The sequence below is a fragment of the Pongo abelii genome, chromosome 7 (genome assembly GCF_028885655.2).
Source record: "Pongo abelii isolate AG06213 chromosome 7, NHGRI_mPonAbe1-v2.0_pri, whole genome shotgun sequence".
Classification (NCBI taxonomy): domain Eukaryota; kingdom Metazoa; phylum Chordata; class Mammalia; order Primates; family Hominidae; genus Pongo; species Pongo abelii.
In genome coordinates this window covers 159140729-159162065 of record NC_071992.2, presented here as the reverse complement: position 1 = coordinate 159162065, position 21337 = coordinate 159140729, and the positions used below count along the sequence as shown (strand labels likewise).

The 21337-nt window shown below is 51.4% G+C and overlaps 1 protein-coding gene across 1 annotated transcript; it reads right to left on the bottom strand.

Annotated features, from left to right (window-relative positions):
• Positions 1–9094: 9094 nt before the first annotated feature.
• PSCA (prostate stem cell antigen) lies at positions 9095–10756 on the bottom strand. The gene is made up of 3 exons (XM_002819497.3): positions 10705–10756; positions 9834–9941; positions 9095–9306 (listed from the first exon to the last, which is right to left on the bottom strand). Exons 1-3 carry the CDS (start codon positions 10754–10756, stop codon positions 9095–9097), a joined length of 372 nt encoding a protein of 123 aa, XP_002819543.1.
• Between the last annotated feature and the right edge of the window lie 10581 nt (positions 10757–21337).

Sequence of the window (21337 nt, the reverse complement as noted above, 5' to 3'; positions counted from 1 at the left end):
CGTCCTTATCAGGAGTTATTAACCAATCCTTGTGCTTAGTTAATAACCTGTTGTAGGGCCTTGACTCCTGGACACACATAACTAAAGATGGCACTGACTCCTACCAGTATCTGACAAAAACTCAAGTTAACTGAAGGCTCGTCTTTAGACCTGGGCAAAGGGGACAAAGTAAACTGCTTTCATGAGACACAAGGACAGGCCTGTATTCCAAAACATTACGATTCATTTCATAATTTTGCCTTTATCTGAAATAATATAATTTGTTTCATATCTTTGTGGAAGGAAAATATCTTGAGCCCCCAAAATCACTAAGGTAGAGGGAAAATTCAAGCTGGGAACTGCTCAGGGCAAACCTGCCTCATAGTCATCCCTCTGCTTGTATTCATAATCATCCCTCTACTCACTGAGATAAATGCATATCTGATTACCTCCTTTGGAAAGGCTAATCAGAAACTCAAAAGAATGCACTGTTTGTCTCTCACCTACCTGTGACCCGGAAACCCCCTCCCTGCTTTGAGTTGTCCCACCTTTCCAGACAGAACCAGCATGACTCCCTAGAATGTATAAAACCAAACTGTGCTCTGACCACCTTGGGCACATGTCATCAGGACCTCCTAAGTCTGTGTCATGGGCGTGTGTCTTCAACCTTGGCAAATTAAACTTTCTAAATTAACTGGGACCTGTCTCAAATTTTCTGGGTTCACATTTGGTAACCACGGGGGGATTCTGAGTGGAGGTGCCCCTGAGCTTTGCTAAATCTTCTATTGATGCTTGGTACCATCATGAACTAATTTATTGCTCAAATCAATAGGACAATTTGCTGAGGTCTGCGAGCTGCCCCTCCAGAGAATCCCTGCTCTCCCAAAATGTGGTCAAGATCTAAAGTTTATTTTGGTGTACAACTCCTTTATTTTGGAGTTTTACTTGCTTCCAACAAGGAAGGGAAGTTTTCCTGCTTCCGTGACGATGGAAGGCAGGTAACTCCTTTATGGAGTTTGAGCTCACTTCTGACAGGGAAAATGAGTTTTTTCCTGCTTCTAGGATGGTGGAGAGCAGTCTTCAGCCTGAGACCCATCACTGGGAAGTAACTTAATTAGGGTTTGTCTTGGCTAAAGTTAAAGTTAACAACCAGCTGGTCTTAATTTCTTTTTACCATTAGAGTGTTCAGTGATCATATAAGTTGTGCCATTGTTTGTTTTGCTTAAGTGGTTTTTTTTTGGTGTTTGTTTCTGTTTTTCTTATTGTTTCTCTTGTTGTTTCAGTCTTTTGTCCATTGGGTTTAATCAGCTCTATCCAACTTGATCAAATCTGAAGGGAAGTTCCAAATTATGGGGAACAAGGCCTCTGAAGTGAACTAAATTCCACCCCCCGCCCCCCTCCACACACACACACACACACACACACACACACACACACACACAAAAGGTGGTATGGTTGGGGGAGAAAAACAGCCAGCAAAAGGAGAAAAAAGGAAAGATTTTTGACTTTGACTACTAAAGGGGTTTTATTTACAAAACAAGGCCACCTTTTTGCTAGCCAGGCCAAACTGAAAGCAATGTCTGTTGCCCCATACTGCAGTTTCATAGCTAAGGCTCTCCTTTCTTTTCACCATGAGAGCCTGGGTTTGGTGGGTTTGGTTCGTAAATCAAGCCCTTTCTGGTTTGATACTTGGTACCTCTGAAATAGCAGCAGTTTTTTCTGACTAAAATACGGTAATGAGATTTAAATGGATTATTTTAAAAGGAGCTCAATGGTTAAAAGTCAGTTTAATTAAAAGGCTAACATCCAAGATGTACGTGTGTGTGTGTGTGTGTGTGTGTGCATATGTGTATGTTTGTATTTGAAAGATCTTCATGTGTTTGTTTTTTGGTTGTTTTTCTCCTCTAGGACCTTGCCTTTTTTTTTAGCAAAAGTTTTTTTCTTCTCAGTTGACTGAATTCTGTTATTACCCGATGTTTTGACTAAAATAGTTACTGCAGCAGAGGCTACTCTGGGGTTTTTAAGGAAGAGTGTAGTTTAGACACTTAGAAATGTCTTTGTTTAAAACTATTTTTTCAGTGCACTGTAAAAGCATCATGTTGGCCTCATAACAACTCACCCTTTTTGGAGACCCAGGACTCAATGTGGGCTCTACCCAGAGCTCAGAGATCTGGTTAAAAAACGAAAAACAGGTAGTCTCTATCTAAATAAAATCGGTCTTCCTATATAATCCAATGATAAATTTCTGTAATTTTATTATTGAGTTGGCATCCATCTTTAATCTTTCTCTAGCACCACCAGACATTTTCTCTCTGTACCTGATAATGTAAATTTTGCTATTTGACTTTCACCTGAGTTATGTCCTTTAATATGCAAATTTAAGGCTATTTAGCTGACAACTGCCTAGGGTTGTGAAACAGGTTATCAAGAATCTGAAAGTCTAAGATATGAAAAAAAAGGTTTTTATGAATCTATAAGATGTACTTCTATCAGCATGCCTAATATGTCTATGTATTTATGTGTTGTGTACACAATGTTTCACTACAAAAAATATATAAAAGAGCTCTAATTAATTGGCTCAAAGTGAAATAATTCAAAATGCAGCCATATTCATGAAATCAATATCAATGATTTATACTTAATACTTAAATGCTTTATCAGGAAAAAAGGAAAGACTAGTCAAATGCTTTTTCAAGTTTGCATAACTTAAGTAAAATTGTTAATAAATGAGCTTGCTTTAAAATTATTGGTAAAGTAATATTAGAAATGTCAGCATACATTTTTGTTTGCAATTATTAATCAAGCAATTTCATACTTACCCCTGCTAAATACTGTAAGTTGTCAAAATTTGGCAGAGGGTTTAAAAACTTTAAACCCAGCCCAAAACATAATGATCTTTGCTTGTGTAATCTTTAATAAATAAGTCATTGATACTGATTTAATGAATATAGCTGCATTTTGAATTTAGTAAGATTATCATAACTTCTAATCCTGTGTCTTTAGGCAGTCTAGTGCACAGGCAGTAAGGAAGTTTGTTTTGGGAAAGGACTGTTATAGTGTTTGTTTCAAAGCTGAACTATAAACTAAGTTCCTCCCAAAGTCTAGGAATGAACAAGGACAGCCTGGAGGTTAGAAGGAAGATGGAGTCAGTTAGTCAAATCTTTTTTCCCTATGTCAGTTATCATTTTGCGATGATGCTTTCATAACTTTAAATCATGACTATCACAGTTTACATAAACAATCTAGGTAAACAATTAAGGTAATTAGGTAAATGTAATGGGATACATACTTGTAGACAAATTTGTCATAATTTAGAATAGAAAGTTATATTGAATAATAGATATTTCACTATTTAGGTATTTTCCAATAAAAGTATATTGTAGGAAAACATTCTTGCTAAAAAAAAAAAAAAAGGTGTGTCCTTTTCAAAAAAAGGTGAACAAGTTTTATCTAATTTAAAGCTTATTGAAAGGTTATATATAAAACAAGGTAAAGGAACCAGAAAATAAGAGAGATGTAAAGAAAGTTATCAAAATAAAGAGATTTTTTTTTTTTTTGGTAAGAAAGCTTAAAGAGAAATAATTTTGTATGAGAAAGAATCTTGTATGGTAAGTTTAGTCCTAAAATAAAATGACTGATTAAGAAAGAGCATGTTCAGGACAAAAGACAAAGTCCAGGCATGTGATGAATGGTCTGTATAAGTCATAGTAAGAGGATTTATTTTTTTAAAAAAACAAAAATTTGTATATGATCAAGTTGTTTATAAGTAATGGGAAATTATATTGCTCTTCCTAGAGATTGGGCTTGATGTAAAAAAAACACTTATGAACTAAATTATTGGTTAGAACAATGAAATTTTCTTAAGGGGTTGATTTACTCTTAATAAATTATAACAGATTTTAATTTTTTTTTTTTTACTGAAAATTCAACTTTTATTTCATCTCACCATTTTTTGGCTTTTTCTCCCGTTTTACAAGGCATGTTTTCTTAAAGGTCTAAGGAAATGTTTTCTTCCAATATAATATTCTGTACACCGCAGAAGGTCTTTTCTTTTGCCTTTTGGTAAATGACCTAACAGATTTAATATTTGATTGAAATAATTCCTATGCCATTATTGTTAAATTTGGTTTGCTTAGGAAAAGGATAATTTTTTTTTTTTGAGACAGAGTCTCACTCTGTTGCCCAGGCTAGAGTGCAGTGGCACAATCTCGGCTCACTTCAACCTCCACCTCCTGGGTTCAAGTGATTCTTCTGCCTCAGCCTCCTGAGTAGCTGGGACTACAGGTGCACGCCACCATGCCCAGCTAATTTTTGTATTATTAGTAGAGATGGGGTTTCACCATATTGGCCAGGCTGGCCTTGAACTCCTGACCTCATGATCCATCCCCCCTTGGCTTCCCAAAGTACTGGGATTACAGGCATGAGCCACCACACCTGGCCGATATTTAATTTTTTAAATTAAAGTTATTACTTTTGTGTATCTTCCTGTATGTGCTTTTAAAGTTCTTGTGACATTGAGTTACAGGGCTTTGACTGCTGGGTCTGAAAAGGACACCAAGTCCTGCTCAATTTTTAAACATTGACAGCAATTAAAGCCCCATTTTTGGGCCCAGTAGAAGATGCCAATCAAAATAAACTGCATTCCTGAAACACAGGGACAGAAATTAAAGCTATTCAACTTCTCAAGGCCCATGGACTACCATGGTAGAGGTGGGTGCATGAGATTTTAAGGGCTGATTTTAAAGATAAAATAAGTTCAATTTCTCTATAAATTAATCATTAATGTTGAAGGTGCACTGAAGCAAGACCAGCATATGGGCCTCTGAGTCAAATTAACAAGGTTTTCTTGAAGTATTAACTGTCTCCTATATAAAGATTGTAAAGGTTATGAAAGACTTATGGAAGTTGTATCTTATGATCAAGATTAAAATTTTATAATTTTTAGATAAAATTTTGAAAAACAAATTTACTTGGCTTCTTGTGCACCTGTCCAAGATTAAGCCCATTTCTTATGAGTCCCCACAGGCACCTGAGAAGGACACCATGGCCTACACTTGTGAACCCTTATAATACCTAAAGCTGTTGTTTTAGAAATAAACAGATAACAGGGCCAGGCGCAGTGGCTAACGCCTGTAACCCCAGCACTTTGGGAGGCCGAGGCGGGCGGATCATGAAGTCAGGAGATCAAGACCACGGTAAAACCCCGTCTCTACTAAAGATACAAAAAATTAGCCAGGCGCAGTGGCAGCGCCTGTAGTCCCAGCTACTCTGGAGGCTGAGGCAGGAGAATGGCATGAACCCAGGAGGCAGAGCTTGCAGTGAGCTGAGATAGTGCCACTGCACTCCAGCCTGGGCGACAGAGCGAGACTCCGTCTCAAAAAAAAAAAAGAAAAAGAAATAAACAGGTAACTAACATCCTTAGTGCCTCCTACCTAGCCTCCTTAGTAACTCCCATCCCATACAGGTTTGCACCCCCAGTGGATACCTATGGCCATGTGGTCACCTATTCAATCAGGTATACATAACTTGTCTCTCATTTGGGATCATGAACCCAATGGTTACCAGCATATCAATAACATTTGGTTCAGGGGTCAATGTACAATAAGACAGGCAAAGCCCTATAATATACAATTATATAATATCACTTACCTGAGAGCTAAGCAGGCAATTTGCCTTATATTGGCTGGGGTTGAGGCTGCCATTGGCTTACTGACCCCATAGAGAAAATTTGCCTATCATGAGGCAACTCTTCAAAACTTTATTTCTTCATTCTACGCACTGTCTCATAAAATGGGAGACACTTTAGATACATTAAAACTCTCCCTTGATTCCTTTGCAGATATAATAATGGATGATAGATTAGCATGAGATTAATTATTGCTTGAATAAAGGAAAATGTGTGCTATAATCAATAAAACCTGTTGCATTTATGTAAACACCTCAGGTCAAATAGAAGAAAATGCGCATAAAATATATGAGCAAGCTGCCCGGTTGCAGAAATATAACCAAGGCTCTGATCTCAACTATATCTGGTCAACCATTAGAAGCGCCCTCCTGAGTCTCACTTGCTTCTGCCCTTCCTAGGACCTTTGTTAGCTATCTTGTTATTACTAATTGTTAGTCCTTGCTTGTTTATCTTCTTGGTAAACTTTGTGTCTTCTAGATTACAATAGGAAACATCCCAACGGCTATGAAATGCTGGCAGATATTATGCTAGGGTTTAGGGATTTGAGTTCTGCACTTTTTTCTTTTTTGCTTTTCTATCATTTCTAAAGATGAGGCGAAGTGGGAAGACAGGGAGGTGCAGGTTCTAGTCCAGATGGAGCCATGGGGCCCTGAGTGAATAGGCAACGTCTGGAGCCTGAGTGCACCAGGGCTGCGACCTGCACTGTTGGTGCAGGTGGCCCTCCTTGGCTGGTCCTTGCCCTTGGAGAGGTCAGCTGTCTGTCCTTCGAAGAGGCAGCAGGACGGGGAGGACCTCTGTCCCCCATGTGCCATGTGGCCAAAGCAGGCTCCTGCCCCATCCTCATGGTGTGAGGGAGGGGCAGGGCGGTGCATCCTCACAGGCCCTTAGCTCAGAGGCCCCGTGACCTGAGGGACAGCTCAGGAGGTCAAAGGGGGCCACAGGTTTCAGGCTGGCCCTGGCATTGAGAGTCCAGAGAGGCCTCCCGCATCCTTGCCCTTCTTCTCCTCACCTGGTCCAAGGCATTCCAGTGTGAGGAAGTCTGGGGAACAGGGTGTGAGGGTCCTGTCTTGCTCTGTCCTGGACACCCCCAGCCCTATGTGGATGGGCCCTAGCCCTGGAGCACGCTGCCTTGTGTCTCTGAACCTAAGCCCCAGGGAGAAGGACCCCCTTCCACCAGGGGGTAGGGGCTGCTGTGTGGGCACTGGAGTGGGCTGAGTCCTGCTCAGTGAGGACAGCCGCTCTTATCACTGAGGCACCTGCCTCTGCACTGCAGGGCTCCAGGGCCCCTCGCTGGCCATCTCAGCATTCTGGATCCTTTTTCCTTGCTTTACTTTTTTTCTCCCAGTTTTTATCACCAGGGTGACCAGGAACAATTGAAACAGCAGTGGAACATACCATACCAAGGGTTTGATAACTGTGTGCTAAGTGGGTGGAGCCGTGCAGGGCACCAGCCTCCCTCCTCGCCCAGCATCCTTGATGCTCCCCAGAGCAGGTCAGCAAGCCCGGGCCGGCAGCTTCAGGAGACACAGTGTGGCCAGAAGCACCTGCCTGAGCCTCGGGCCCCAGTTCCTGCACCTGAGCCCTGAGGGGTGCAGAGTTCTGTGCGGGCTCCCAGGTCTGCAGGGCCCTCCCAGAAAACAATGGCCTAGCCCTCGACTCTGGACTCAGGCCCTGGGCCAAGGCAGGTCTGAGTGTGCCTTGGGCCTGGGAGGGTGGGTAGGTGTCGAGCAGGCTGAAGCCCAGAGCTTATCACGGAAGCCGGGCAGGCTGGGCTGGGTGTAGGCGAGGTGGGGAGGGTGTGACCAGTGCCCAGGGTCACTCAGATGCTGGCCTGGGGAGCTGCACCCTGCTGACAATGCCACCCTGGGCCCCCAGTGTTCAGGAGGGAGGTCTCCCTGTGAAGTCACATGTCAGATGGGAGGCCTGGCTCTTTCCAGCACAGCTCTGCCCACTGGCTGCTCCATGACCCACCCCCAGAGCTCCAGGCCAGAGTTCCAGTCCTGGCTCAGTATGGGATGTGGGCAACAGACCCGTTCCATTTCCTGAGCCTGTGTCTCCTCTTCTCTGAAACTGCCCCCCGAGCCGCACCCCTAACACCCTCGGAGGCCTCACCCTGAGCAGGTCCCCACCCAGGTCACAGGCTGCACCCCTAGCCCTAGGGCGGGAAGCAGGCTGTGTGCAAAAGGCTTCCCCTGAGTGCAGCAGGCAAGTGTGGATGGCGTCATCCCACTCAGGGGCCTGGGGATGCTGGCGGGGCACAGGTTCTCCCAGAAAGAAGCCCCCGGAGGTATGATGGGCACCCCAGAGAGGGAAGGGGCTGGGTTCAGGGTTGGGGGAGGCCACCTGTCACCGGGGACCCTGCTGTAGTGTTTGAATGCTGTACGGTGGGTGAGCAGCTCTAAAACAAATTTTGAAAAATGGGGGTGCTCAAATCAGGCCGAAGGGACGGGTGGGAGCTTGAATGGTAGCAGCCCCTCCCCACTGGAACCCTCTCCTTCCTGTGAACTTTCTGGGTCCATCCTCCCAGCAAGGAGGGGTCATAGATGAGCCGCAAGGCTCAGAGAGGTCTGGCCACATGCTCCAGGCAGCACAGCAAGTGCAAGTCCTGGGAACTGCCCTCCCACCCTCTGCAGGGACATCCTCCTTTCAGGGGCCAAGCTTTGCTCCTGTCAGGGTGGAGGCTGCAGCCCACGTGACCAGGGCCCTGGTCTAGACACAGCCCCAGATCCCGTCCCCACCTGGGGTGTGCAAGGACAGAGGGTCTCTCTGGCTTATCCAACAGGTGTTTATTAAGGGCTTACGCTGTGCTGAGGCTGCCGTTCAGGGAGCCCCATGAATGTGAGGCCTGGCCCCTCCCTCCAGGCCTCCAGGCCTCCAGGCCCCATCTCTGGAGACTCCCAGGAACTCACGCCGACCCCTGTCCTCCAGTTCTACTCAGTCCACTTCATCTCAGCCTTTGCTGGGCCCTCCTAAGTGCCTGTCCCCTGCTGGGTGCGGGGGACACCACAGACCAGACCTGGCTCAAGTCATAGATGGGACGGGCAGGGAAGGCTTCCTGGGGGACGAGGTGCCTGAGCACAGGGTTAAGGGTGGAGAATGCTGGGCCATGGAAACAGCAGCAGAGAGGGTTGGAGGGACCGTCTGCAGGCGGATCTGTGTCACTAGAGCCGATCTGCCGGGTGGGATTCCTGGATCTGCCGGGTGGGATCTCCCGGGTGGGAGTCCTGGATCTGCCGGGTGGGATCTCCCGGGTGGGAGGGCCATGGGAGGGTCAGGGCGGGGACAGGGGCACAGAGGTACATGGTCACACCTGTGTTAGGATGTGCCTCAGGAACCAGGACAGGCTCCCACTGGGCCAGGTGTGTGAGGAGTGGCACAGGGGCCTGGGGCACCACACCCAGTGTGGGCTGCAGCGGGGCCCCCCAGAGCCTACAGCTGGCCCGGGCCCCAGAGCAGCAGGCCAAGTGCAGGGAGCAGTGCAAGGATGGCGGCAGCCGGCTGCAGGGCACGGGCCCCGCTGGCGTTGCACAAGTCGGTGTCACAGCACGTGATGTTCTTCTTGCCCACGTAGTAGTCCTGTGAGTCATCCACGCAGTTCAAGCTGCAGCCTTTGCTGATGACGGTCAGGAGGCCAACTGCGCCTGGGGAGCAGCGGGATCCGGGGATGGGGCTGCCCTGTGTGCTCACCCACCTGACCTGCCCCAGGCCTCCTCCTGTCCCCACCCTGCCTAAAGCTCTAGAGTTCCCCTGCGCTGGCCTCAGGATTGCAAGCAGTGCAAGGGCCTGGTCCCGGCCCTGGTCTCAGCCCTATCCAGATGTCCAAGGCAGGTGGACCACCCGCTGAGCGTCAGAAATGGGGTGAGTGAGTGAGCGAGCTCAGGGATGGGGAGGGACAGACGGGTGGAGGAGTGGAAGATGGAGGATGGGGAGGGACAGACGGGTGGAGGAGTGGAAGATGGAGGATGGGGAGGGACAGACGGGTGGAGGAGTGGCAGATGGAGGAGGATGGCTGGAGGGACAGATGCTGGGTGATTGTTGGGGGGGCAGGTGCGGGACAGGTGGGGGACAGGTGGAAGGAAAACAGCACATAGGTGTGGGCAGATGGCCAGAAAGATGAATAGTTCAGTGGCAGAGACCTAGGCCTGGCGGCTTTCGTCCCCCCACTCACGGATGCGCTCCGTCCAGCACTGCTCCTCCGGCTGGGTGCAGTTCTCTACCTGCAGGCAGTCCTCGTTGCTCACCTGGGCCTTGCAGGAGTAGCACAGCAGGGCAGTGCCTGTGGGGTGGAGTGGGAGGGGCCTCAGAGGCTGCCCCATAGCACTCCCCAAGAATGGGGGCTCCCGGGCAGGTGGGCCTCCATGGCGGTGGCCTGAGGAAGTCCTCGGCCCCTTCTTGTCACCCTCAATGTCTCCTCCCCATCTTCATGGCCCCCTCCTCAGTGCCTCTGAAATGTTGCCCTGTTTAGTCCCTCGGTGGCTGCTTTTGTGACCGTGTGTTTCAGAAGAGGAAGCTGCGGCTGTGGGAGTGACTGACCCCGGGACCCTGGGTCGGGAGGGTCCCATCTCAAGCAGAGCAGCTCCCTGGGACCCTCGGAAGCTGCAGTGCTGGGACTGGGCCGGATGTAGACCCCTGGGTCCTCGCAGGACACCCCCAGCACCTCCCCCTTGTGCCCCCAAAAGCACTTCTTAGCCTGAGGCTTCCTGCCCTGTGCCTCCCGGCTCCTCATCAGCATCTCTGTCCATCGGTCCGTCAGTCTGTCTATCTGCCCCCTAGGAGCCAGGCCCTGCCCCATGGTGGTGAAGGAGAGTGACTCCATGCTGCCCCTGCAAGCCCCGGTCACAGGTGACAGCAGGGAAGAGGTCGCTGCCTGGTCGTGCCAAGAGCTGCCCTGGAGGAGCGGAGGCTAGGGCGAGAGCCTCACTCCCTTCCTCTCCCTTCTTCCTTCCTCCCCCTCCTCTCCGTGTGCCCTGCAGGTATCCCTCTGGCTTCCCCAGCTCACCCCTGCTCCCTTCCCTGCTGGGGGCCAGCCAAGGCCTCACCTGGCTGCAGGGCCAAGCCTGCCATCAACAGGGCAAGCAGCACAGCCTTCATGGTCACTGGTGGGCAGTGGTGGAGAGGGCCTCGGGTGACTTTATATGGCCTCAACTGGGGAGAGGCTGGACTGCCCACAGTCAACACCAGCAGGTTTCCTGGAGCCAGTGAGGGCCCCGGGGCTGGGCAGGTCCGAGTCTCCTCCCTGAGCGACCTGCACCTCCCTCTCCCTTTGTCCTTCTTTCCACCTCTGGAGGACAGAGCTGCCCAGGGCCATATCTCAGCCACCCCAGGCTGAGGGCTAAAACGTCCTCAAGGCCCAGATTATGCCTCTCCCACCTCCCCCACCTCACAGTGCAAGGCCAGACAAGGGAGACCCTTTCTCCAGACTCCTCCAGGCCTCGGCCTCCCAGCCAAGGATGAGGGCACCTCCCTGGGACCTGTGCTCTTATAGAAGCTGTGCCACCCTCCTGGGGCCCACGGCCCACGGGGTGATGAGCCTTGCTCACAGCGTCACTGACAGATCAGTAGCAGGTGCTGCAAAGGAGAGGGGCAGGGGCTGTTCCGGTGTAAACCAAAAGTAACATTCTAAGGCCCCCCAGCCATCTGAGTGGAAACCTCCTCTTGGCAAGGGCTTTCCGAAGTTAACCTGAAAAACTGGTTCAGGCCATGACAGCAAAGGGTTGGATAACCTCATTATCCCTCCTCCCTTCAGAACTCTGGAACAGCCAGAGTTAACATCAACACAGGCCTTCAGTCTGATGAGAAACTTTTACTGTCTATTCTCTCTGAAGCCTGCTACCTGGAGGCTTCATCTGATGATAAAGCCCTGGTCTCCGCAACCCCGTATAACCCAGACATTCCTTTCTATTGATAACTCTTGCAACCGATTGCCAACCAGAAGATGTTTAAATTCACCTATAACCTGGAAGCCCCCAGTTCCAGTTGCCCACCTTTCTGGACTAAACCAATGTATGTCTTCAATATATTTGATTGATGGCTCATGTCTCCCTAAAATGGATAACATGAAGCTGTGCATCGACCACCTTGGGTACATGTTCTCAGGGTCTCCTGGGGGCTGTGTCACAGGCCATGGTCCCTCATATTTGGCTCAGAATAAATGTCTTCAAATATTTTACAGAGTTGGGCTCTTTGTTGACACAGGGGACAGCCTCCCTGGGGAGGAGACCCTGTTGGACAGGCCTTCATTTATGGGGCATTCAGTGTGGGCTGAGCCCTGGGCTAGGTGCTTTACCCTCAGGACCTTGAGTGACCCCTCAGCTTGGAACTTTAGCTGCAAATGAGTCAGGGAAGTGCAGCTTTTAGCAGCCTCTGCAGTAGCAGGAGGCAGGGGCTAGGCCCAGGGCTGCATGGCCTCTGTCTGCCCCAGATCCCCTCTCCCTCCTGCTCCATGTCCTGGGAGGCTGGTCCAGCTCCCACAGGCAGGAGATGAGAGAGTGGAAGAGACAAGGTCAGGCCAGCTCTCCTGCCAGTCAGCTGGGAGGTGGTGACAGTGGCTATGGCCCTCTAGAGCAGGCCCAAGCTCTCATGCCAGCCGGATGAGTGTTGGTGGCAGTAGCTATGGTCCTCTAGAGCAGGCCCAGGCTCTCCTGCCAGCCGGCTGGGTGGTGGTGGCAGTGGCTATGGCCCTCAAGAGCAGGCCTAGCCAGCTGGGTGGTGGTGGCAGTGGCTATGGCCCTCCAGAGCAGGCCCAGGCTCTCATGCCAGCCAGCTGGGCGGTGGTGGCAGTGGCTATGGTCCTCTAGAGCAGGCCCAGGCTCTCATGCCAGCTGGCTAAGTGTTGGTGGCAGTAGCTATGGTCCTTTAGAACAGGCCCAGGCTCTCCTGCCAGCCAGCTGCATGGTGGTAGCAGTGGCTAGGACCCTCTAGAGCAGGCCCAGGCTCTCCTACCAGCCGACTGGGTGGTGGTGGCAGTGGCTGTGGCCCTCTAGAGAAGGCCCAGGTCCCGTCAGCCAGGCTTCTCCCATCCCCCGGGCTCTGGCCAGCATCTGGTCACTGTGCTCTCCCCCTCATCCCTGCAAGCCCGAGGGGCTGGTGGTTTCCTGCTGCTGCTGGCTTTGAGGGGGACTCGTGGCCCCTGCTGTCTCCTTCAACCTGACCCCTGCCTTTGTACATGGGCCCTGAGTTAGATAACTCTGCCTGGCAACCCTCTTGGGTATGCTGTTGTTTCTACCGGATGCTGGTAGGTCCACTGTGGGCTGTGGCCCTGCCTGCTGCCGAGTGTGTGTCTGGAGGGAGACTGGCCCCTTCTCCCCTGACGCTCTCTCGTCCCCGTTGATGGTTGTCCGGCCTTCACTATTACCTCCTCTCCTCGATTTTGCCCCTGAAAAGGGCTCTGGCACATTTTAGGGGGTGGTGAGGATGTTGCAGGAAGGAAAAGTCTTGGGGAATCGGCCCCTCTCCCAGCAGGCCTGCACCATCCAGGAAGGCCTGCACCATCCAAGAAGGCTGGTAGATGTTTCTGGGGTGTTCGGGGGACATCAGCTTCCTACTGTCTCACCTTGAGTCTGGGATCAAGGTGACACTACTGATGGGGGCAGGGACGATGTGAGACCCAACCTCCCTGGGACTCAGTGGCACCAGGAATCTGCCTTTGGGCTTCCCCAGGGCTCCAGGTCAGCCCCTGTCCTTCTGGGGTCTCTCCTGCCTGGCTCCCTGGAACCCATTGGGTTGGGCTCTTTTCCATGGAAATTGTCTCTTCTCTGGCAAGTGAGGAGCCTGAGCCCAAGAGGGACAGGAACTCACTGGAGGCCATGCAGGGTGACTGCAGCCTCCCCCAGACTCCTTCCTTGCCCACTCTGCTCACCCAGAACTTTCCCTCTGGACACGCCCTCCAGCCCATGTCCTGTAAGCTCCGGACAAGGGGCCTCATACAGTCATGAACTGCTTCCGTGTGTGGCTGACAGCCCCTGTCCCATCCTCCCTCTGCCCCCAGCCGAAGTTTGCCGGGGCTCTGGCCACTCCTGCACAAGAACACGGTAATGAACTGCTTCCGTGTGTCGCTGACTGCCCCTGTCCCATCCTCCCTCCGCCCCCAGCCCCAGCTCGCCGGGGCTCTGGCCACTCCTGCACAAGAAGTTTTCTTATCTGTCTCTGTATTCAAGGTGCCAGCCTGGAACTTTCCGTCCTCAAATATTTATAGGTGTGTAAGTGTTTGTTGATCTGATTTGATACACAGTGATTGCTGTAAGGCAGTGGTTCTCACGTGGGTGACTCTGCACCCGCAGGGAATGTTTGGTGATGTCTGGAGGCATCTCTGCTTGTTCCAGCTCAGGGGTGCTGCTGGCCTCTAGTGGGTGCAGGCCGAGGGGGCAACACACAGGATCCCCACCACAGAATCCGCAGCCCCAACATCCGCCGCACTGAGGGTGTGGCTGGTCTGAGGATGGCCCCATGGTCACGGCTCCTATACGGAAGACCATGGCTGTGACATTCCTAGAGCCCCACCCCTGACCACGGGTTGGGTTCTGACCTCACCCCAAAACTGAGCCGTCACTGTGGTCAGTCTGAACTCTAATCCTGGTTACCTAACGAGCCCTGGTTACGGCCCTACCCTGAGTCTAAGACTAGTCACACCCTGAGCCCTGGCCCTGGTCACTGAATGAACCCTGACTGTGGTCACCCTCTGATTTTTGACCCTGGTCACAGGCTAATCCCTGTCCCCTGTCATTCACACTTTGGCCATACACTGAATGCAGCCCCTGAGCCTAAACTGAGCCTGGATCTTCCGGCAGTTCTCCTTTCTGGGAAGTTCTGCCACAAGGGGCATGGCTTCCTGCAGATCCTTTTGCGGTGGACAGGGGCTGAGAGGCAGATGTGAGTGGTAATAAAACTCCGGTCTCCCGGTCAGCTGGCTCTGCGTGAACTAAACTCTCTATTGCAATTCCCCTGTCTTGATAAATCGGCTCTATCTTGCCAGGGGTCAAAATGAACCCCCTGGGTGATCACATACTAGTGTATTTTCTTCCTCCTCTTCCTCTCTTTCTGATCCCTCCCCAGTGCCAGAATGGACTTGGTCTTTGAGAAGAGGCCCAAGGTTCCCTGAGTAATGGTAGGAGCACCTGGGGGAGCCCCATGCATCTTGGGGATCAGGCCCCAGTTCCATGCCAATCCCCACTCCCCACCAGCACCACCCAAGTCCTGGGAGACCACGTGATCCCATGTCCCTGAGATGGTAAGCAGTCACACCAGGGAAGGAGCCAGCCTTCCTGGGAGGACTTTGCTGTCCCAGGAGACCCTGCCTTGGGAACCCCCATGCAGTGGCCCTGGGTTCTAGTCTCGCCATGTGCCTGGTATGCCCTGTGACTAAGCGTCCTCCACTGTGAAACACATCTGACTCTAGCATGCTCAAATTCCTGCCCCACAGAATCATGTGCAATAAAAACGGTTAGTGTGGCTTCAGTGTGACTCACCATTGGCCTCCTTCCTCTGCTCTGCCAGTTGCCTCCAGGGACTCCAGATTTTCCTGTTTGCTCTTGGCCTTCCACCCATCCACCCCACTGCCATGGGCCCAAAGCAGTCGGGTTCCCTGGAGATCCTGTCTTCCACCTAGTGCAGGGGATGAGGCCGGGGCCAGGACAGCCGGACCAGGCCCTGGGGCTTCTGGGTGCCGACTCACCTTGCAGGGAGTCCCACCACCACCTTCTGGGGCCCCACACAGTCCCAGGCTGGAACACACATCCCTGTGTGTAAATTTATTTATTTCATGCAGCATTAATTAAAAAAATAAAGATAGCATGTCACTTGCAAAGCCACGCTGGTGTCAGTTTGCAGCATCTTTTCTTTGGAAAAAACGCCCTTGCAGATCAGGAGGAAAACCCACTGGTGCACATGGGGTGGCTGGGGGCACTCGGCGCCAAGCCCCCATTTGGGTTCTGGAAATTAAGGCCATAACTTCCAAGCTGTGTGTGTGTGATATGTGACTGTGAGAGTTTGTATGTGCAAACTATGTGGGCATGGGAGTGTGCCCTGTGCGAGAGAGGATGCTTGTCCGTGTGTGTGGATCAAATGTGCGAGTGTGTGGTGTGTGTAAATGCGAGTGTGGGTGTGTGCACGGGTTGTGTGTTGTGTGAGCAAAAGCATGTGTGTAAATGTGGGTGTGTGTTGGGGCTACCAAGTCCTGAGGGCTGCGCAGCTTGGAGCCCCTCAGAGGCGTTTTCCCCCAAGCCTGCCCAGGTGGGGCCCACAGGCCCTCCCCATCTCTAACTCCCCCAGGGCCCTGTGTTCCCAGAGGAGGTGCCTTTTCCTGGCTCTCACAAAGGTGCCATCAGGGCCCTGCCCCAAACCAGCTCCCCTCCTGCCTGGGCACTAAGGTGGAGATGGGCACTGCCCCAGCCCCTGCCCAACCAGCCAGGCCCCTCAGCCTCCAATGACCCTCAGAACCGCCCTCACCGCTCTGCACCCTCTGCTCGTGCCACTCCCCCTTCCTGGAGTGAACTCAGATTGGGGAGGAGACCCAAGGCACACCCTTCCCTTCCAGCTGGGCACAGGCTCACCAGCACCCCCAGCCACCCCTGCTGTGAGAGGCCTGTCATCCAGAGACCTCCAGAGGGAGGGCTGGCTGGGACTGCCCCCACCTGAGGCCTCTGGCACCTGAGCAAAGGACACTGCCGGGTACAGGCCCACCTCCAGGCAGAGGGAATAGCAGGCACGGGGGACGGCCCATGGGCTTGGGAGAGGACAGTGAGGGGTTAGCTCCGGCATGGCCTTGTGGCCCAGCGAGGACCTGGGCTGTATTCAGAGTGCACAGGCTTATGTGGGCAGGGGGAGTGACTGTCAAAGGCCACTCTGACTGTGGGTGGAGATGGGGAAGCCAGTGCAGAAGGAGGCTGGTGCAGTGACCCAGGCATGGTCTGGGGGCTCCGCTCAGTGGGGAAGGAGGCTGGTGCAGTGGCCCAGGCATGGTCTGGGGGCTCCGCTCAGTGGGGAAGGAGGCTGGTGCAGTGGCCCAGGCATGGTCTGGGGACTCTGCTCTGTGAACTTGGCTGAGGGAAGGGAATCCTCAGTGCCAGTCCCCAGGAGACACTGGAAACTGCCTTTGTAAAAGTTATAACAGTGAGAAAATGGTGACGATGAAGGAGATCTGATCTAACCGACCCCCAGTTAATCTCCAAACTGCCCTTAGTCATTTCTGGGCATAACAGCCCTTTCCCAAAACTCAGCCGTCTTTGTAAAGCTAATGAAAGGCCACCACTGCATGAGGAAGATGAGGGGATCTGAGCTCTGCTGAGGTTAGACTGAAACGATTCCCAGCCGTTATTCATGAGGAAGATGAGGGGATCTGAGCTCTGCTGAGGTTAGACTGAAACGATTCCCAGCCGTTATTCATGAGGAAGATGAGGGGATCTGAGCTCTGCTGAGGTTAGACTGAAACGATTCCCAGCCGTTATTCATGAGGAAGATGAGGGGATCTGAGCTCTGCTGAGGTTAGACTGAAACGATTCCCAGCCGTTATTCATGAGGAAGATGAGGGGATCTGAGCTCTGCTGAGGTTAGACTGAAATGATTCCCAGCCGTTATTCATGAGGAAGATGAGGGGATCTGAGCTCTGCTGAGGTTAGACTGAAATGATTCCCAGCCGTTATTCATGAGGAAGATGAGGGGATCTGAGCTCTGCTGAGGTTAGACTGAAATGATTCCCAGCCGTTATTCATGAGGAAGATGAGGGGATCTGAGCTCTGCTGAGGTTAGACCAAAATGATTCCTAGCCGTTATTCCAGGGACCACAAGATTTCCAACTCCCCCATTTACTCCTGCAAGTAGCATCACTATTGTGATCCTAAGATTGGCCTTGTGAGATGTCGTTTCAGGTTTTTGCACGTCTAATGACTGACGGATGGTCCAGCGAAGCCCACCAACCCCGCAGCTGGTCCTGTGGCCCTCTGGACGCAAACTCAGTGCACAGGAGGACCATTTTCCACATCCCCAGCCAACCAGCAGCACCCATTCCCTGGCCCACCAGACTCTCCTTGAAAAACCCTAGCATCTGAATTTTCTGAGAGGCTGATTTGAGTGATAATAAAACTCTGGTCTCCCGTTCAGCTGGCTCTGCATGAATTAAACTCTTTCTCTATTGCAATTCCCCCGTCTTGATAAATCGGCTCTATCTTGCCAGGGGTCAAAATGAACCCACTGAGTGATCACACACTAGTGTATTTTCTTCCTTCTCTTCCTCTCTTTCTGACCCCTCCCAGTGTCAGAATGGACTTGGTCCTTGAGAAGAGGCCAAGGTTCCCTGAGTAATGGTAGGAGCACCTGGAGGAGCCCCATGCATCTTGGGATCAGGCCCCAGTTTCATGCCAATCCCCACTGCCCACCAGCACCGTCCAAGTCCTGGGAGACCACGTGATCCCATGTCCCTGAGGTGGCACTGATATAGGAGTTAAAAATAAATTACTTAGGCAGATAGTGAGGGTAAGGAAGTCCTCAGTAAGATTTTCCTTTTAATGAAAAGCACCCCCCAAATCATTTTCTTTTCTAACAAAGAGCAGCCTGTAAAATCGAGCTGCAAACATAAGAAAAGCAAGCTGGAAGCTTGCACGGGTGAATGCCAGCAGTTGTGCCAATAGGAAAAAGCTACCTGAGACTAGGCATGATCAATATGGCAGCTCCATCTTCCCTTCTCTTTGCCAGCCACGCGTACAATAGGGAGCAGACAAGATGGTGCTGGCCAAGTAGAAGCCCATTTGCATAATAAGATTAGGGTGGGGCGACCAGCCTTCCCCACGCCATATGTAAACATCACCCTTGGTCATACCAATCTGTGAGCCCTTTGTAAATCAGACACCGCCTCCTCAAGCCTGCCTATAAAATCTGCTGGGGTCTGCTGCAGGCTGGCTTTTCTCTTTTGGATGCCTCTTTCAAAAGAGAGGGCTGCTCTCTTCTCTCCTTTCTTCTGTCTATTAAACTTTCTGCTCCTTAACCCATCCACATGAGTCCATGTCCTTAATCTTCTTGGTGTGAGACAATGAACCCCAGGTATTTACCCCAGACAATGATGCTGCTTCAGCAGCAGAGTCGCACCAGGAATGGAGCCAGCCTTCCTGGGGAGGGAGGACTTTGCTGTCCCCGGAGACCCTGCCATGGGAGCCCCAGTCCAGTGACCTTGGGTTCTAGTCCTGCCATGTGCCTATCTCAGCCTCCTCCTCTGTGAAACACATCTGACTCTAGCATGGCCAAATTCCTGCCCCATAGAATCATGTGCAATAAAAACAGTTGGTTTCAAGCTACTAAGTTTTGGGTGGTTTTTGATGCAGCAGTTGATAGCTGTATGGGGGTAAGGGCAGAAACGGAGACTGGGGAGGAGGCAAGACCACAGAGGTGTGGATGGGGGAGGGCAGTTGGAGGGAGTGAGAAGAGGCCAAACACTGGCTGGATTTTGAGGGTAGAGGATCTGGATACGAGGGATGGAGACTGTCGAGGCTGAGCCTGAGTGAATAGCAAGGTGAGTTGCCATTCATGAAAGGTGGGGGCAATGCAGATGGAGCAAGGCTGGGCTGGAGGATCAAAGCTAAGCAGAGACATTGGCTAGCACATAGGAGTCTGGATTTCTGGGGAGGGGCCCTGGCAGGAAACATGAATTTGGTCGTTGCCAGTGTTGGATGGTATTTAACGGCATGACACTGGAGGAGATCACCCAGAGAGTGGGGATTGGTTGAACAAAAAGAGCCAAAGAATGGCCTGGTCAGTAAGGAACCAGCAAGGGAGGGTGAGGAAGAGAAGAACCAGAGGGTGGGAGGGTCCTGGGAGCCCAGGTAACAACGGAACTAAGGATGAGTGAGCTGGCACATGGGCTCGTGCCTGGAATCCCAGCATTTTGGGATCGCTTGAGTCCACGAGCTCGAGACCAGCCTAGGCAACACAGCTAGACCTCGTTTCCACAAAAAATTAAAAAGATAGGTGAGACAGTGCATGCTTGTAGTCCCAGCTACTCTGGGGGCTGAGGCAGGAGGATCCCTTGAGCCCAGGAGGTTGAAGCTGCAGTGAGGAGAATGCACTACTGCACTCCAGCCTGGGCAACAGAGTGAGACCCTGCCTCAAAAAAGGAAAAAGGAGGAGTGAGCTACCCAAATCTGTATTTGTATCTTATTGCTGTCCTAACAAATTACCATAAATGTGGTGATCCAAAACAATACAAATTTGTATCTTACAGCTCTGGGGGGCAGAAGTCTAATGGAACAATGAGTGCCATGGGCTAAGATCAAGGGGTCAGCAGGCTGCATTCCTTCTGTTGGCTCCAGGAGAGGCCCTGTTTCCTTGTCTCTCCCAGCCTTTAGAAGCCACTCATAGTCCTTGGCTTGTGGCCCCTTCCTCCAACTTCAAAGCACATCACTTCAACCCCTGCGTCTGTTGTCACATTTCCTTTTCTCTCTGCTTTCATCCCATTGTCCTCTCACTTGGCTTCCTAACTCCCACAAGAACCCCTGAGATGGCACCTGCCCTCCTATCTGAACCCGTGGGCTCTGCATGCAGATGGAACCAACCGAGGATACAAACAATTCGGAAAAAAACCTGTGTCTGTGCTGAACATGTACAAACTTTTCTCTTGTCACTATTTCCTAAACAATACTGTATAACAACTATCTACATAGCGCTTACATTGTATTAGGTATTATAAGTAATCTAGAGGTGACTTAAAGTATACGGGAAGATGTGTGTAGGTTATATGCAAATACGAAGCCATTTTATGTAAGGGATTTGAGCATCAAGGATTTTAGCATCCTTGAGAGGTGCTGGAACCAATCCTCTATGGATACCCAGGGATGACTGTACATTAGGCTCACCCTGATAAACATAAGAATCTCCCCACCTAAAGAATCTTAGCTTCATTGCATTTGCAGTCCCTTTTGCCATGCAAGTAATGTATTCACAAGACCTGGAGGTTAGGATGTGGACATCCTTGGAGGGCCATTATTCTGCCCACCACAGTCCACCCTCCAGTTTCCAAAGATTTGCATAGGTCCCATGGGCAAAATCCACGCACCCATCTCAAGGCCCTCCGCAGCCTCAACTCATTACAGCACCAACTCAGGTCCATACTCACTTAAGTCGCACCCAGTTCAAAAGTTTAAAATCTCATCGTCGGAATCATCTAAATTGGGTATGGATTGGACCCCAGCTAAGTAAGGGGGTCAAGCAGGCGGGCTGAGCACTGGTCTTGCTGACTGGAAGGCAGCACCGCACCACCCCCGCTCCCCGCCATCAGAAACTGCACCGGGAAGGCTGTCCTGGGCTGGGCGGCACGAAACCCTGGGCGCCTGTGGCTGCCCCAGAACTGCAGGAGCCCCAACGCCTTCAGCGCAGGGTTCACTGTCATGAAAGGAATGTGACGCCCTGCGCCCATTCCACAGATGGAGAGCAGCGAGGAGCCCAGGACCCAGGCCGCACGCCCCACCTTCGCCCCGTTTCCCCTCTCCCCTCCCCGCTCGCGCCTTCTCCCCTCCCACGCCTGCCCCCACCCTGGGACCCCCTCACTCCTCTCCTCCCCCCTCCCCTCTCCCCTTTCCTCCAGGCCTCCTCCCTTCCCACGCCCTCCGTCGCCACCCAGCTCTGTGAAAGCCAAGTCTGGCTCCCAGACACCACCGAGTGCCGAGTCCTCCAGCCTGTCTAGAGCGTCCCGGA

Coding starts and splice junctions, on each gene's coding strand:
- PSCA (XM_002819497.3), bottom strand. CDS start 10,756: ATGAAGGCTGTGCTGCTTGCCCTGTTGATGGCAGGCTTGGCCCTGCAG. Junction 9,942..10,704: donor AGGCTTGGCCCTGCAGCCAG/GTGAGGCCTTGG, acceptor TCCACCCCACAG/GCACTGCCCTGCTGTGCTAC. Junction 9,307..9,833: donor GTGCTGGACGGAGCGCATCC/GTGAGTGGGGGG, acceptor GCTGCTCCCCAG/GCGCAGTTGGCCTCCTGACC.